General features: G+C 37.8%; 1 protein-coding gene across 4 annotated transcripts in view; it reads right to left on the bottom strand.

The window, feature by feature from the left end:
• SCCRO4 (DCN1-like protein SCCRO4) overlaps positions 1–12,831 on the bottom strand; it is a 157,300-nt gene that overhangs the window by 78,390 nt on the left and 66,079 nt on the right. For 3 of the 4 annotated variants that reach the window (XM_067143112.2, XM_067143113.2, XM_067143114.2), the window contains exons 4-5: positions 10,703–10,809; positions 10,437–10,581 (exon numbers count right to left, since the gene is read on the bottom strand). In XM_067143112.2, coding sequence (XP_066999213.1) covers positions 10,437–10,581; positions 10,703–10,809 — 252 coding nt within the window. Of the gene's footprint in view, positions 1–10,436; positions 10,582–10,702; positions 10,810–11,862; positions 12,002–12,831 lie in introns of those variants that run through there. The other variant, XM_067143115.2, reaches the window with a different exon arrangement.

Consider the following 12,831-nt stretch of genomic DNA (forward strand, 5'->3'; position numbering starts at 1 on the left):
GTGGCCTTAACTGCCTGGTGTAAAAATGGGGAAACCACGGAAAACCATCTTCAGGGCTGTCAACAGTGGGATTCGAACCCACTATCTCCCGGATTCAAGCTCACAGCCGCGCGCTCCTAACTACACGGCCCAATCATTATTCAATTTGGAGAGATCTACGCCCTTTGACATTTTGTTGTATTTTGATCCCTTATACGTTAGACAGAGCTGCATTTCTCGATTATAATTAATTTTGGACATTTTACATGTATATGTTATTGTTTGGCAGACTTATAGAAAAGACAGAATCATCAAATTCGGCATGCACATTGACACGACAAGTGTACATACGTTAGCTAAAGTTCACGATTCCAGCTGTCAAGTAAGTATCCAAAAAAATAAAGTACGGTGTGAAAACTGTACCCAAATTTTGCCTTATTTAATGCTTCTAACTCAATCTAACCCATAAATATAGGAATACGAGAAAATGTCACAGGACCAACCAAGTAGAAAAATAAAAGAGGCGTCTGATGGTGGAATCTGTTTGTGGATATGACATACCGTTTAAAAGCAGTAAATCTTGAAATGAAGGTCTGCACTTATAAACGTGCCCATGCTTATCTGTTTAAATGAAGTTGTAGGGGTCCACTGTGTGTAATTTTGTGAAATGGCTGGATACATCGTAGGTTATGATCTTCATTTCCGTGCTGACGTTTAACTAAAAAGATAGAGTTTGAAGGATGTTCCACCATTCAACACATTTTAAAATACAGGGTCCACCAGAAAAATGTATACACTCTTTACGGAACAAAAACTATTTATTGTGTGTGTTTTCTTACATTTAAACTTTGATTACGCATGTAGTACTGTCTTCAGTTAAACATATGGTTACATGAGATGTTCAAAATGTTCACCGTTCACACATAGCAGAATGACGAGCGGTTGCTGCAACTACGTCCATCAATGTTTGAATGGGGATCTCTGCACATGCCGCTGTAATCTCCTGGCGAAGGGCCTCCAGTGTGCATGTCTCACGTCGACAGACTTGATTTTTCACAGTTCCCCACAAATAATAGTCCATAGTGGTAAGATCTGGAGACCGTGGGGGAGAACTCAATGGGCCCTCGTCATCCAATCCAATGTTCCGGCAGATTATCATCCAGGAAAGCTCGTACTGCTACATGGTAGTGTGGTGGCGCCACATTCTCTTGGTAGAAAACTTCATCATCGGCTGCATAAAGCGCACGTACAGCTGGTAAAATTAATGTGCGCAACATTTCGAAGTACACTGCTCAAGTGACAGTACTATCAAAGAAAAAGGGTCCTAGTAAGCCCCTCGACGACAGTCCACACCAGACATTAACCCCTGGTAGATTGACTGTCTTGTCCACATGAACGTGCGGATTTTCCGGAGACCAGTAGACACATTATGTCGATTCACTGTTCCATTAAGTTTAAACTGGGCTTCATCAGACCACACTAACTTTGTCAGAAATTGTTCATCTTGGGTTACAATTTGCTGACACCATTCGCAAAATTGCATTCGACGATCGAGATCGTCCTCATTAAGCGCATGCAGTAATCGTGGGATGTAAACTTTCCACTTAGTTTTTTTCAAAATTCGTCGTACACTTGTACTGTTAATCCCCACTTCCCGTGCACATTGCGTAGCACACTTCTGTGGAGAATTAGCAAAACTTTCCAATACGTGAGCCGACGAAGCAGGACTGGTAGCTGCACGCTTTCTTCCCGATCTTCCTTTGTGAATATCACAAATCGTTCCATGCGTCTCAAACTTCCCAGTAATGCGTTTAATTGTTAGGCGTGTTGGGGGTTCTGTTTCAAACTCCCTCCTCCATTGACGTTGCACTTCAACGGCATTATCAAACCTGATATACCACTTCAGAATATACTTTCGTTGCTCGAACGTCAAGCGTGCTCCAGCCATTTTGTTTTCCCACTATCGTGATGCAAGTACCGACAACTGTTGAGCGAAGGACCATACTACAACATTTGAAAACAATGATAACAGTTGACAATGTCCATATCCCAATATCGCCTAACAAAGAGTGTATACACTTTTCTGGCGGACTCTGTATATTAAATTATAAGAAGTCCGATTTCGACTCACCGTCAGCTCCTGTTGAAAATTAATTCAAGGGGAATCTGATAACAATCATCATAATAAGAAATTTAAAGGTGATTGCCTGCTAAAACATCAATGGGTTGCAAGACATTATTTTGAAATGCAACGCATACATGGCAAGCAGCACTTGGAAATTAGTATGTTCCTAGTTCTGGCCTAAACTGTCCTGTGTTCATGGAACACGTAACACTGGAAAACACATGCTGAACACATTACACAGACACTTATAAATATATGAAACCTTGGCTCTCTAAGAGCGTTCCTAGACTTGACAGTTCTGTTTCTATCTTAAAGAACTGGAAAAAATACACACACCTTGAAACAAATATACAAAGACATGGTTCTGGTCTAGACTGTCACGTGTTCATAGACACGGAATACTGGAATTCCTTGCACTGGTTGAAAACACACGATATGAGACTCACACAAGCACAGTCGAACAGATTGCAACCCACTCTCCTAACGGCGGTTCAGAGCGAACGGATACAGAGTGAACACTTTCAATGCACGTTTTCATAAGCCAAGGCCATACCATCACCATTCTACATCAACAATAGTTGATCAGCAAGTGATCCATAATGAAGGATGTTCCCCTGGCTCTTCTACAAACTTAAATCTACTAGTAAGTTTATCCATCTACCCTAAAACACTGCAAAAACATATAAACTAAACCAGCAAGTACTAAATATTTTCATTGTCAAACATATTTTCATTTCAACTATGTTTAAATCAGGGCCGACAGTCAAGTTCCGCGTTCTACAAACACACAGTAATAATTCTAAATTAGACCCAAGACCTTTCTGTAATACTAAGCATCTCAAGCCAATGTATAATTTCAGCTGATTACCAAACATTTCTTGTGATTGTGTGGTCTTAATGGTTAACAAGTTCTGTTTTTCTTTGTTCACATATTCCAGTTGAGTGAGGCAAGACCGCTTGACGGATCTGTGCCAAGTTGTACGGACATGACAGCATTTTTACTCATATCCAAGAACGTTAAAGTGCCACGTGTTTCATATCTGTGCATAAACTTTCAATCAATGTGTATATTCTCAAGTACGAGAGTCCGTTTGTTTCCAATAGATTGTAGCAGGACCAATGGTTCTATTCTAATTCCACGAACACATGACAAGTTTTTAAATTTCAGCTGATTACCAAACATTTCTTGTGATTGTGTGGTCATCATGGTTAACAAGTTTTGTTTTTGTTTGTTCACATATTCCAGTTGAGTGTGGCAAGACCGCTTGACGGATCTGTGCCGAGTTGTACGGACACACGACAGCATTTTTACTCATCCAAGAACGTTAAAGTGCCACGTGTCTCATATCTGTGCATAAACTTTCAATCAATGTGTATATTCTCAACTACGATAGTCCATTTGTTTCCAATAGATTGTAGCAGGACCAACGGTTCTATTCTGATTCCACGAACACATGACACATTTTTTGAAACCAAATCAAGAACTTTTAGATGCCAAGTGGTTTGTCTTTGTACATTTAATGTATATATGTTTCATCTAGTTTAATCAGTTGGAGGCAAGACTGTCAAGCCCAGGAACATACTTGAAACACCAATTGTTTCATATCGTTGTAAGTGTCTCATATCATAAGTGTGTTTTCAACCAGTGCAAGGAATTCCAGTATTCTGTGCCTATGAATGCGCGACAGTCTAAACCAGAACCATGTCTTTGTACATTTGTTTCAAGGTATGTGTATTTTATCCAGTTTAAGATAGAAACAGAACTGTCAAGTCCAGGAATGCTCTTAGAGAGCCAAGGTTTCATATCTTTATAAGTGTCCGTGTCATGTGTTCAGCAGTGCATGCGTTTTCCAGTGTTACGTGTTCCATGAACACAGGACAGTTTAGGCCAGAACTAGGAACATATTAAGTTCCAAGTGCTGCTTGCCATATATGCGTTGCATTTCAAAATAATGTCTTGCAACCCATTGATGTTTTTCCAGGCAATCACCTTTAGATTTCTTATTATGATGATTGTTATCAGATTCCCCCTGAATGAATTTTCAACAGGAGCTGATGATGACTCCAAGGGAGTCGAAACCGGACTTCTTATAATTTAATATATTTTACAATGTGTTGAATGGTGGAATATCCCTCAAACTCTATCTTAGTGGCTAGACAGATCTCGAACAAACTTCATATTTAGAGTGTACTCATCCAGGAGAAGGTTTAGATATGCATATGATAAAAAAATCCCTTAGTATACTGGGGATTTATAGGAAAACCAGAACAATTTTCTTCCATTTTCTCTTATACTATTGATTTTTCTGTAAAATCCATGGACTGTATGTGAAACGTCACTTCATTTTAAACAACGTTTGTTATGTACATAATTTCGCTCTCTCTTCAACTGACGGAGAAATTTACTCTTTTCTGCGGCTTTCATGCTCTGCGTTGTGATTCGACAGACCGACAATGAACCTACCGCTTACCATGGCAATGTCTATGACTGCTTGCCAGCAGGGAAGTACAGAATGCTATTTTCGTCATCATTCCTGTAAACTCGTGGTTGTTCCTTGGGAGAAAGCGAGACATTGGAAGCTGCCATTCTGCGGGATATTTGCGGAATAACTTTGGAGGTTACAATCGTCCTCGAATAGCACTAAGGGGGGCTGTACCGCGGAGTGTAGCCCATTATTTCACACCGTAATGTGTTTTCTGGTATTTGCTATAATTTTTACTGTATTTCTCTTCTACTTCTATTTTCCGCTTTAATTTCTTGCCTCTTCCTTGCCTCTAGGCTTAAGTAACAACACCATAAGTCATCTTCTCATCTGTTTACCTTAGAATCCCTGCACGTAAATTTCTCCTCTGTTACTGCCTTCTTATACCCGTAACTCATATCTGCACAACTTAGTGACGGACATTTCATTTTCCAATACGCCCACTTGGTATTTACATATTTGTCCTATCTGGCTGTCCTCAGTTATAATCCTCTTTTCTATTATTTTCTACTTTCTTGATTGTATTACTTTCTTCCTTAATTACTCTGTATGTATGCAAGTACCAATTCTGAAACCTGGATACTCTTTTCTTCGAGGAAAAATTCCAAGCTGTTCAAATGAAGGCTATTTACGTTTTGGCCCCGGAAAATATTGACATGTGGAGGCAATTTTAATGACGTTTGCAGACGTTTGTTTCGGGGTAATTGGTGGCTAAACGGTAAGTCGCATCACAGAACAGATTACATAATCACTTTTCAATTTTTAGAGATCTTTAACTTTGGGCCTATGACTTTTTATCATATCTCCATTCTTTATACGTTAGACAGCGCTGCATTTCTCAATTATAATCAAATTTTTCTAACTCGAATGTGATTGTCATTAGGAAATGGGGCCTTTAAGTATAATGAAAACTCTCAATCTCTACTGTGAATGACAGTTGGCAAGTGTGCCTGCCATTATAGTAGGAACTCACGAACTCGACTGTGAATGGCAGTAGGAAATGTGGCCTGCCATTACCATCAAAACTTCCCCAATGCCCAACTTACATCGGATACAACGTAAGGTGTCCTCCCTGTTTTGTTTCTTGGATAGTCTTAAGAGACATGCAATTTAATATATCTTACTGCAAGTACAGCAATTAACGTAGAAATTTGTTTAAGTGGTAGAATACCGTGGCGAAGCACTGGTACATTTGCTAGTTGATTAATATTCTTAGGATAGATATAAAAGATCATCCTCATTTGCACAAAATCAAAATGAAGTACATACTGTTCCTCTCATTCTGAAAATGTCCAGCCCCATGGCTCACTGGCCTTTGGTCCAAATGGTAGCAAATAAAAATCAGTCAGACAACATTCACAAAGTCCTATCAAGGATAAAACTCATCATTTGAAGCTGGTGACATTTTGCGAGATACTGAAGTACTATCTAAACATTTCCCTGTATTTGGATAAGTTGGGCTTAAATAACAACTATAGCTTTCCAAAGCAATGAAAGGATATTTCTCAACTACAATACTGTGTCAAGATCCATTAATCGACCATAAAATTAACAGGACTTCGATGTCTATCTGGTAAAAGGATTTTCTTCCCTTTCTAACCTATGACATAATCTTCTTGGCGGTAGTTGAAGTTTTGAAATTAACATCAGCTCACTTTTTGTAGGTTCTTAATGGACGTCAAGTCCACTGTTTTATGTTCACTGACAAAATTTTTTGACAGTATACAGTGCTTATGTCCACTTTCTTTTGTCCACATGTACCACATCTACAAGCATGTGTGTCCTTATGTACAGTGCCCATGATCATGTGTGTAATTAAGGACAGGTTTTTCCATTTTGGACTCAACACTTGAAGAGTACTGAAATGTGCATAATTTTGTTTAAAATGTAAATATTCATTGCTAATTTTCTAAAGATGAATTGTGTTCAGGATTACATACTCCTGTGTTGTAATTTAAACAATGAAGACATTGTTGTTCCTTATAATATAAATCACACTTCAATATTGCGTGTTGGTCACTGCGCAATCATTCTTGAGATTAACTGCTCTCTGCACATGCCTGGTTGATGCAAGCTGGCTAGATAACTAAAACTGCTGTGAGTCTTTATCCAGCAAAAGACAGAGAATCACGCACAATTAAAAATCGCATTTCCTTCTTACTGTGGACACAACCAATCCAGAAATACCGTTTCTATTAAATTGTGAGTGATGTACATACAAAACTCTTATTTTATATGTAGATAATAAAGCTTTTTTTTTTTTTAGTATGACTTTGTAAACTAACAAATATTTATGTTATTTTTCTGGAAAATTGTTGAAAAATTACAGTGAGTCTTATAGTCCATAACAAAGAGAGTACTAATTTTGATTTTGGATCCTTCACTGCCAATAAAATAAAAGGGGAAAAGAATCTAGTTAGTGACTCTTCTCTCTACCGAGATGAATATCACAAACTGCCTACTACAGGGAGAGGCAGCGAAAAATTCTCTGCACCGTAGCCGTGCAGGTGGACTGGGGATATGCTTGCTTTGTTCCCAAGTGAAGGGGATAGAATGCATGGTCCACCAGCACAGCAAGCATGGTTAGCAGTAAGCATGCGGAATGAATGTTTATGGGTGGAGTTCTTGCTGAGCGCACGTTATTATGTGTTGCATTTCAAAACTTGATGTTGTGTTAACTATTAGTATGGTCAGAGTCCACGTCTGCTCCTGGGAAAGTTTTGCAATCCAACACCTGGTTTCTGAATCTTTGCCTAATCATAATGAAGTCTATTTGATACCTTCCAGTGTCTCCCGGTCTCGTCCACGTATACAGCTGTCGTTTGTGGAGTTTGAACCAAGTATTGGCAAGGACTAAATTATGATCAGTGCAAAATTCAACCAGCCGACTTCCTCTTTCGTTCCTTTGTCCCAATCCAAATTCTCCTACTGTATTACCTTCTCTTCCGTGGCCTACCACTGCATTCCAGTCTCCCATCACAATTAGATTCTTGTCACCTTTTACATATTGTATTAAATCTTCTATCTCTTCATATATTCTTTCAATTTCCTCATCATCCGCAGAACTAGTAGGCATATAGACCTGCACTATTGTGGTGGGCATTGGTTTGGTGTCTGACGACAACTTGTTGGTCATGAAATGCCATCTGAAGTTGAAGAAATTGAAGAAAGGAAAGAATGCAAAAAGATGGGATCTAGACAAGTTGAAAAAAAGAGTGTGAGGGCTTGTTTCAAGGAACATGTGCACAAGGGCTAAATGAAAAGACTGAAGGAAACACAATAGAGGAAGAGTGGATAGTCATGAAAAATGAAGTCAGTAGGGGTGCTGAAGAAATGTTAGGAAGGAAGAAAAGATCAGCTAAGAATCAGTGGATAACTCAGGAGATACTAGACTTGATTGATGAACGACGAAAATACAAGAATGCTAGAAATGAAGAGGGCAGAAAAGAATACAGGCGATTAAAGAATCAAATGGATAGAAAGTGCAAGGTAGCTAAGGAAGAATGGCTGAAGGAGAAGTGCAAGGATGTTGAAGGTTGTACGGTCCTGGGAAAGGTAAATGCTGCATACAGGAAAATCAAGGAAACCTTTGGAGAAAGGAAATCTAGGTGTATGGACATTAAGAGCTCAGATGGAAAGCCACTTCTAGGGAAAGAAGACAAAGCAGAAAGATGGCAGGGGCATATCCAACAGTTGTATCAAGGTAAAGGTGTAGATAATTTGGTTCTGGAACATGAAGAGGCTGTTGATGCTGATGAAATGGGAGACCCAATTTTGAGGTCAGACTTTGACAGAGCTGTGAGTGACCTAAATAGGAACAAGGCAGCTGGAATTGATGACATTCCCTCTGAATTACTGACTGCCTTAGGAGAAACTAACATGGCAAGGTTATTCCATTTAGTGTGTGAGATGTATGAGACAGAAGAAGTCCCATCCGATTTTCGGCAGAATGTTGTTATACCTATTCCCAAGAAAGCCGGCACTGACAGGTGTGAAAACTACCGCACCATTAGTTTAGTATCTCATGCCTGCAAATATTTTAACACGTATTTTTTACAGAAGAATGGAAAAACAAGTTGAAGCTGAGTTGGGAGAAGATCAATTTGGCTTCAGAAGAAATGTAGGAACACGTGAAGCAATCCTCACTTTACGTCTGATCTTAGAGGATCGAATCAAGAAGGACAAGCCCACATCCATGGCATTCGTAGATCTAGAAAAGGCATTCGATAATGTTGATTGGACCAAGCTATTTAATATTCTGAAGTTGATTGAGATCAGATACCGAGAACGAAGAATTATCTACAATCTGTATAAAAATCAGTCTGCAGTGATAAGAATCGAGGGCTTTGAAAAAGAAGCAGCAATCCAGAAAGGAGTGAGGCAAGGCTGCAGTTTGTCCCCCCTCCATTTCAATGTTTACATAGAAATGGCAATAAAGGAAATCAAAGAGGAATTTGGAAAGGGAATCACAGTCCAAGGAGAGGAAATCAAAACCTTGAGATTTGCTGATATTGTTATTTTATCTGAGACTGCAGAAGATCTCGAGAAATTGCTGAATGGTATGTACTAATTCTTGGGTAAGGAGTACAAGATGAAAATAAATAAGTCCAAAACAAAAGTAATGGAGTGCAGTCGAACGAAGGCAGGTAATGCAGGAAATATTAGATTAGGAAATGAAGTCTTAAAAGAAATAGATGAATATTGTTACTTGGGTAGTAAAATAACAAACGATGGCAGAAGTAAGGACGACATAAAATGCAGACTAGCACAAGCAAGGAAGAGCTTTCTTATGAAAAGAAATTTGGTCACTTCAAACATTGATATAGGAATTAGAAAGAAGTTTTTGAAGACTTTCATGTGGAGCGTGGCATTGTATGGAAGTGAAACATGGACGATAACTAGCTCAGAAAGAAAGAGAATAGAAGCTTTTGAAATGTGGTGTTACAGAAGAATGCTGAAGGTGAGATGAGATCGATTTGGGTAAATTTGACGAGAAGAAGAGATAGAATGATAGGACACATCTTAAGACACCCAGGACTTGTGCAGTTGGTTTTTGAAAGAAGTGTAGGTGGTAAGAACAGTAGGAGTAGGCCAAAGTTTGAATATGACAAGCAGATTAGAGCAGATGTAGGATAGATTAGTTACGCAGAAATGAAAAGGTTAGCACAGGATAGGGTGGCATGGAGTGCTGCATCAAACCAATCTATGGACTGATGAATCAAACAACAACAATGGTGACATATAGAGTTGGATAATGGGTATTTCTAGTTGAGATATTTCCCTAATGAAGAAATCGTATGACAGAACTGTTTGTAAATTTCTACGCCAATTCTGTGGTGCTGAAATAACCCAAGTTATTCATAAAATGGCAAGAAACAGGGTCCGATTGAAACAAAAAGAGAGAACCACAGAACAGGGTATTAACAGAGAAGCAGCCTGTAAATATTAAAGCAAGAATGGATTTCAGCCCAAGGCAATCTTTCTGAGACTGGCACAGGAGAGTGGTATTTCACAAAGATCAGCATTATGGGCACTGCAAAGATTACACTGTGTGTTTCAGAATTTTTTTAACGCCTATGCAACATTTGTATTGAAAACGATGTAACACCATTTTCAACAGCTGCTTTGATGAAATGTAAAATCTAAGTTTGTTTTTAACATCATTGATCATTAAACCTTAACTAATAATTTACGCCAACTGTAATGAAATTGAATGCCCACCTGCGCTGCTACAACTTACCAGCGAGTCTTGCAATGAACTGTATGCAATCCATCTTCCCAACAACCCCTGAGTAATGCTGTAACTAACTGCTGCCTCTCCCAGTAGCATGATCACTGAAGGTACTTACTGTAAATCTACAAGTCCTTTCAGCCATTCTTGCTGTGTGAAGAAACCCATTTGTCGCGCACTCATTTTCCATGCTAATACGAGCATTACTACATTTTCTGGCTCCACACCGATGTCTTCACAAAATTTTTCCATTCCTTCAGGACCTAAAACGGAACACACAAATAAGAAATAACACTATTCCAATTTTAAAAAAATATGTTATGACTGTCATACTCATGGTAACAAAGTTTTGAAATATGTTCTAAGTGAAGTTTTACAGCATACCTAACATATCTGGATCATCTGGAGAAGTATATTCTCGAAACCATGCAAGACATCGCTTTTGACTGAATGATGAAGTATCTTCCGTTTTATTAGAAAACCGTCTTGAACTAGAATACAAAGAATAAGAAAATCACTTATCTCTGAAACAAAGGAAATTAGCATGGTGTATTAAATGAAATTTGTTTTCAAATGTACATTGAAATTTTAAAGAAGGAATCATTCTTCTCTTGAAATAAAATGCACTTAGTATCCAAAAACTACACTGCAAATGTGGAAGAATCTCATGAATCGTAGCAGGCTTATAACATAAAATAAACTTAAAATGGTTTTGTGGAGAGAATTAGCTGTAGATGTGATCACAGTGCAAGTACTGAAAAAGTAAGTATGGGTTTTCACAGATGATGTCTAATGAGAAAAATCGTTATTTTCTACGATGCCATACTGTCTTGGGAAAGCCTGCAATACAGACATTGGGGTGTAGACATTCCTAAAAAGTGAGACATTGGTTTAATACCCTAGAAAAATAAACCATTTTTCATTATTTCATACATTCCATTAAATTAATATTTTAAACAAAGATTATATATCAAGTTATGAATATCCTACTAACCATCCTCCACATTGTGCTTTAAGGGAAAAGGGATTTCTGTCACAAACAAGGAAGAAAATTAAAGAAATGGAGATTGCTGACCAAACAAGTAACTGATCTGAAAAAGGCTTTACAGTCCATTCACATGCTATCTTTTTTTTTAAGCATACTTATTGTTGTTCTGTCTTGTTTCAAACAATGAGCCAAATGGTACCCACATGCTTCTTTGCCTTCAAAGCCCAGAAGATCTGTCATTCACAATTAATCATGTTCATGGCAGTGTACCATTTAAACCTTTATACAACCATCAATCACCTCATATTATTTGTAATAATTATTTGCAATATTTAGAAGTGCTGTCAAGTTCTAAAACTAAACTAATAACACAATGATACAATAATGCCTTTTGTTTTATTTTAAGCAATTAGCTGTATTTTAATGCATTGCTATGAATTAACAGTATCTTCTAGTTAATAGCTATAAGAAAAAAAATACCACATCATATATATTTAATAATCAATTTCATACAAAAAAACAAAAAATGTATTTATCCAGTTATTTATTAGCCTACCTTTTCATTGTATAAAGGAAAATGCCATACAAAGATAAAGTTTTCCTACAGAATTTTTACAATGTCATCTGATTTGCAGATCTCATGAAACTAGCAGGCACAAGAACATTGACAGTGTTGTGGTCAAGTGACACTGGTTGGCCCAGTCACTCTGCATGCTCTCTGCTGCTTGAGGCTATTTATACCTAGCTAAACTACTGCCAGGAATATACATCAAAGTCATTCATAGAGGTTAAGGTTACTTTGAGTGATACACTTCCAAATGGATTCATTCATTCTCATTCATTCATTCTCATCATTTATTAAAAGATCATGATTTGTAAGTAGTTTCAAATTCCTTTTGAAGTGTACCAAGGTATAATAACAAGATATTACATAAGAGTACACTTCAAATTCCTGACATAAATGAAATGGCTACCTGTCAACGAGGATTTGCAGAAAATTCTGTAGTTTGTAATAAAATACGAACTGATCTAGATTTCAATTTATTAGCAAAAGCATCTTTAATTTATATTCCACTTCAACCCTTGCATGGAGTTAAAATGGGGAAGTAGGAATCAATTTTCCTACTGATTCAAATGGTACCTGCCACACTGTCAAGTTCTTAAATTCAAAAGCATAGGTTGTCCACTGAATTATCAAGGTCTTTTCACTATTTGAGACATGCCAACTTTCAAAAGTAAAAAATCAGGAGAAATTTGGTAGCGAATCGCGACGTATTACGACACATCACTGATGGCAAAACATATACTAATTTATTGTAATTTAATACTTTTAACAACTCTATTTGGCGTACATATATATATTATTTATGTGTGAATACTAAATACTGGACATACCTGAACTTTAGGAACATGTGACCTCTCATCCTTCCACATGCTGAACACATTACGACTAATTGTTGTTCAACACACACACCCGTAGCTGACTAGACCTTCTTCAGAATCTCGGAACTAAATCTTTGCTCAA

Source organism: Anabrus simplex, chromosome 3 (assembly GCF_040414725.1).
Source record: "Anabrus simplex isolate iqAnaSimp1 chromosome 3, ASM4041472v1, whole genome shotgun sequence".
NCBI classification, from domain to species: Eukaryota; Metazoa; Arthropoda; class Insecta; order Orthoptera; family Tettigoniidae; genus Anabrus; species Anabrus simplex.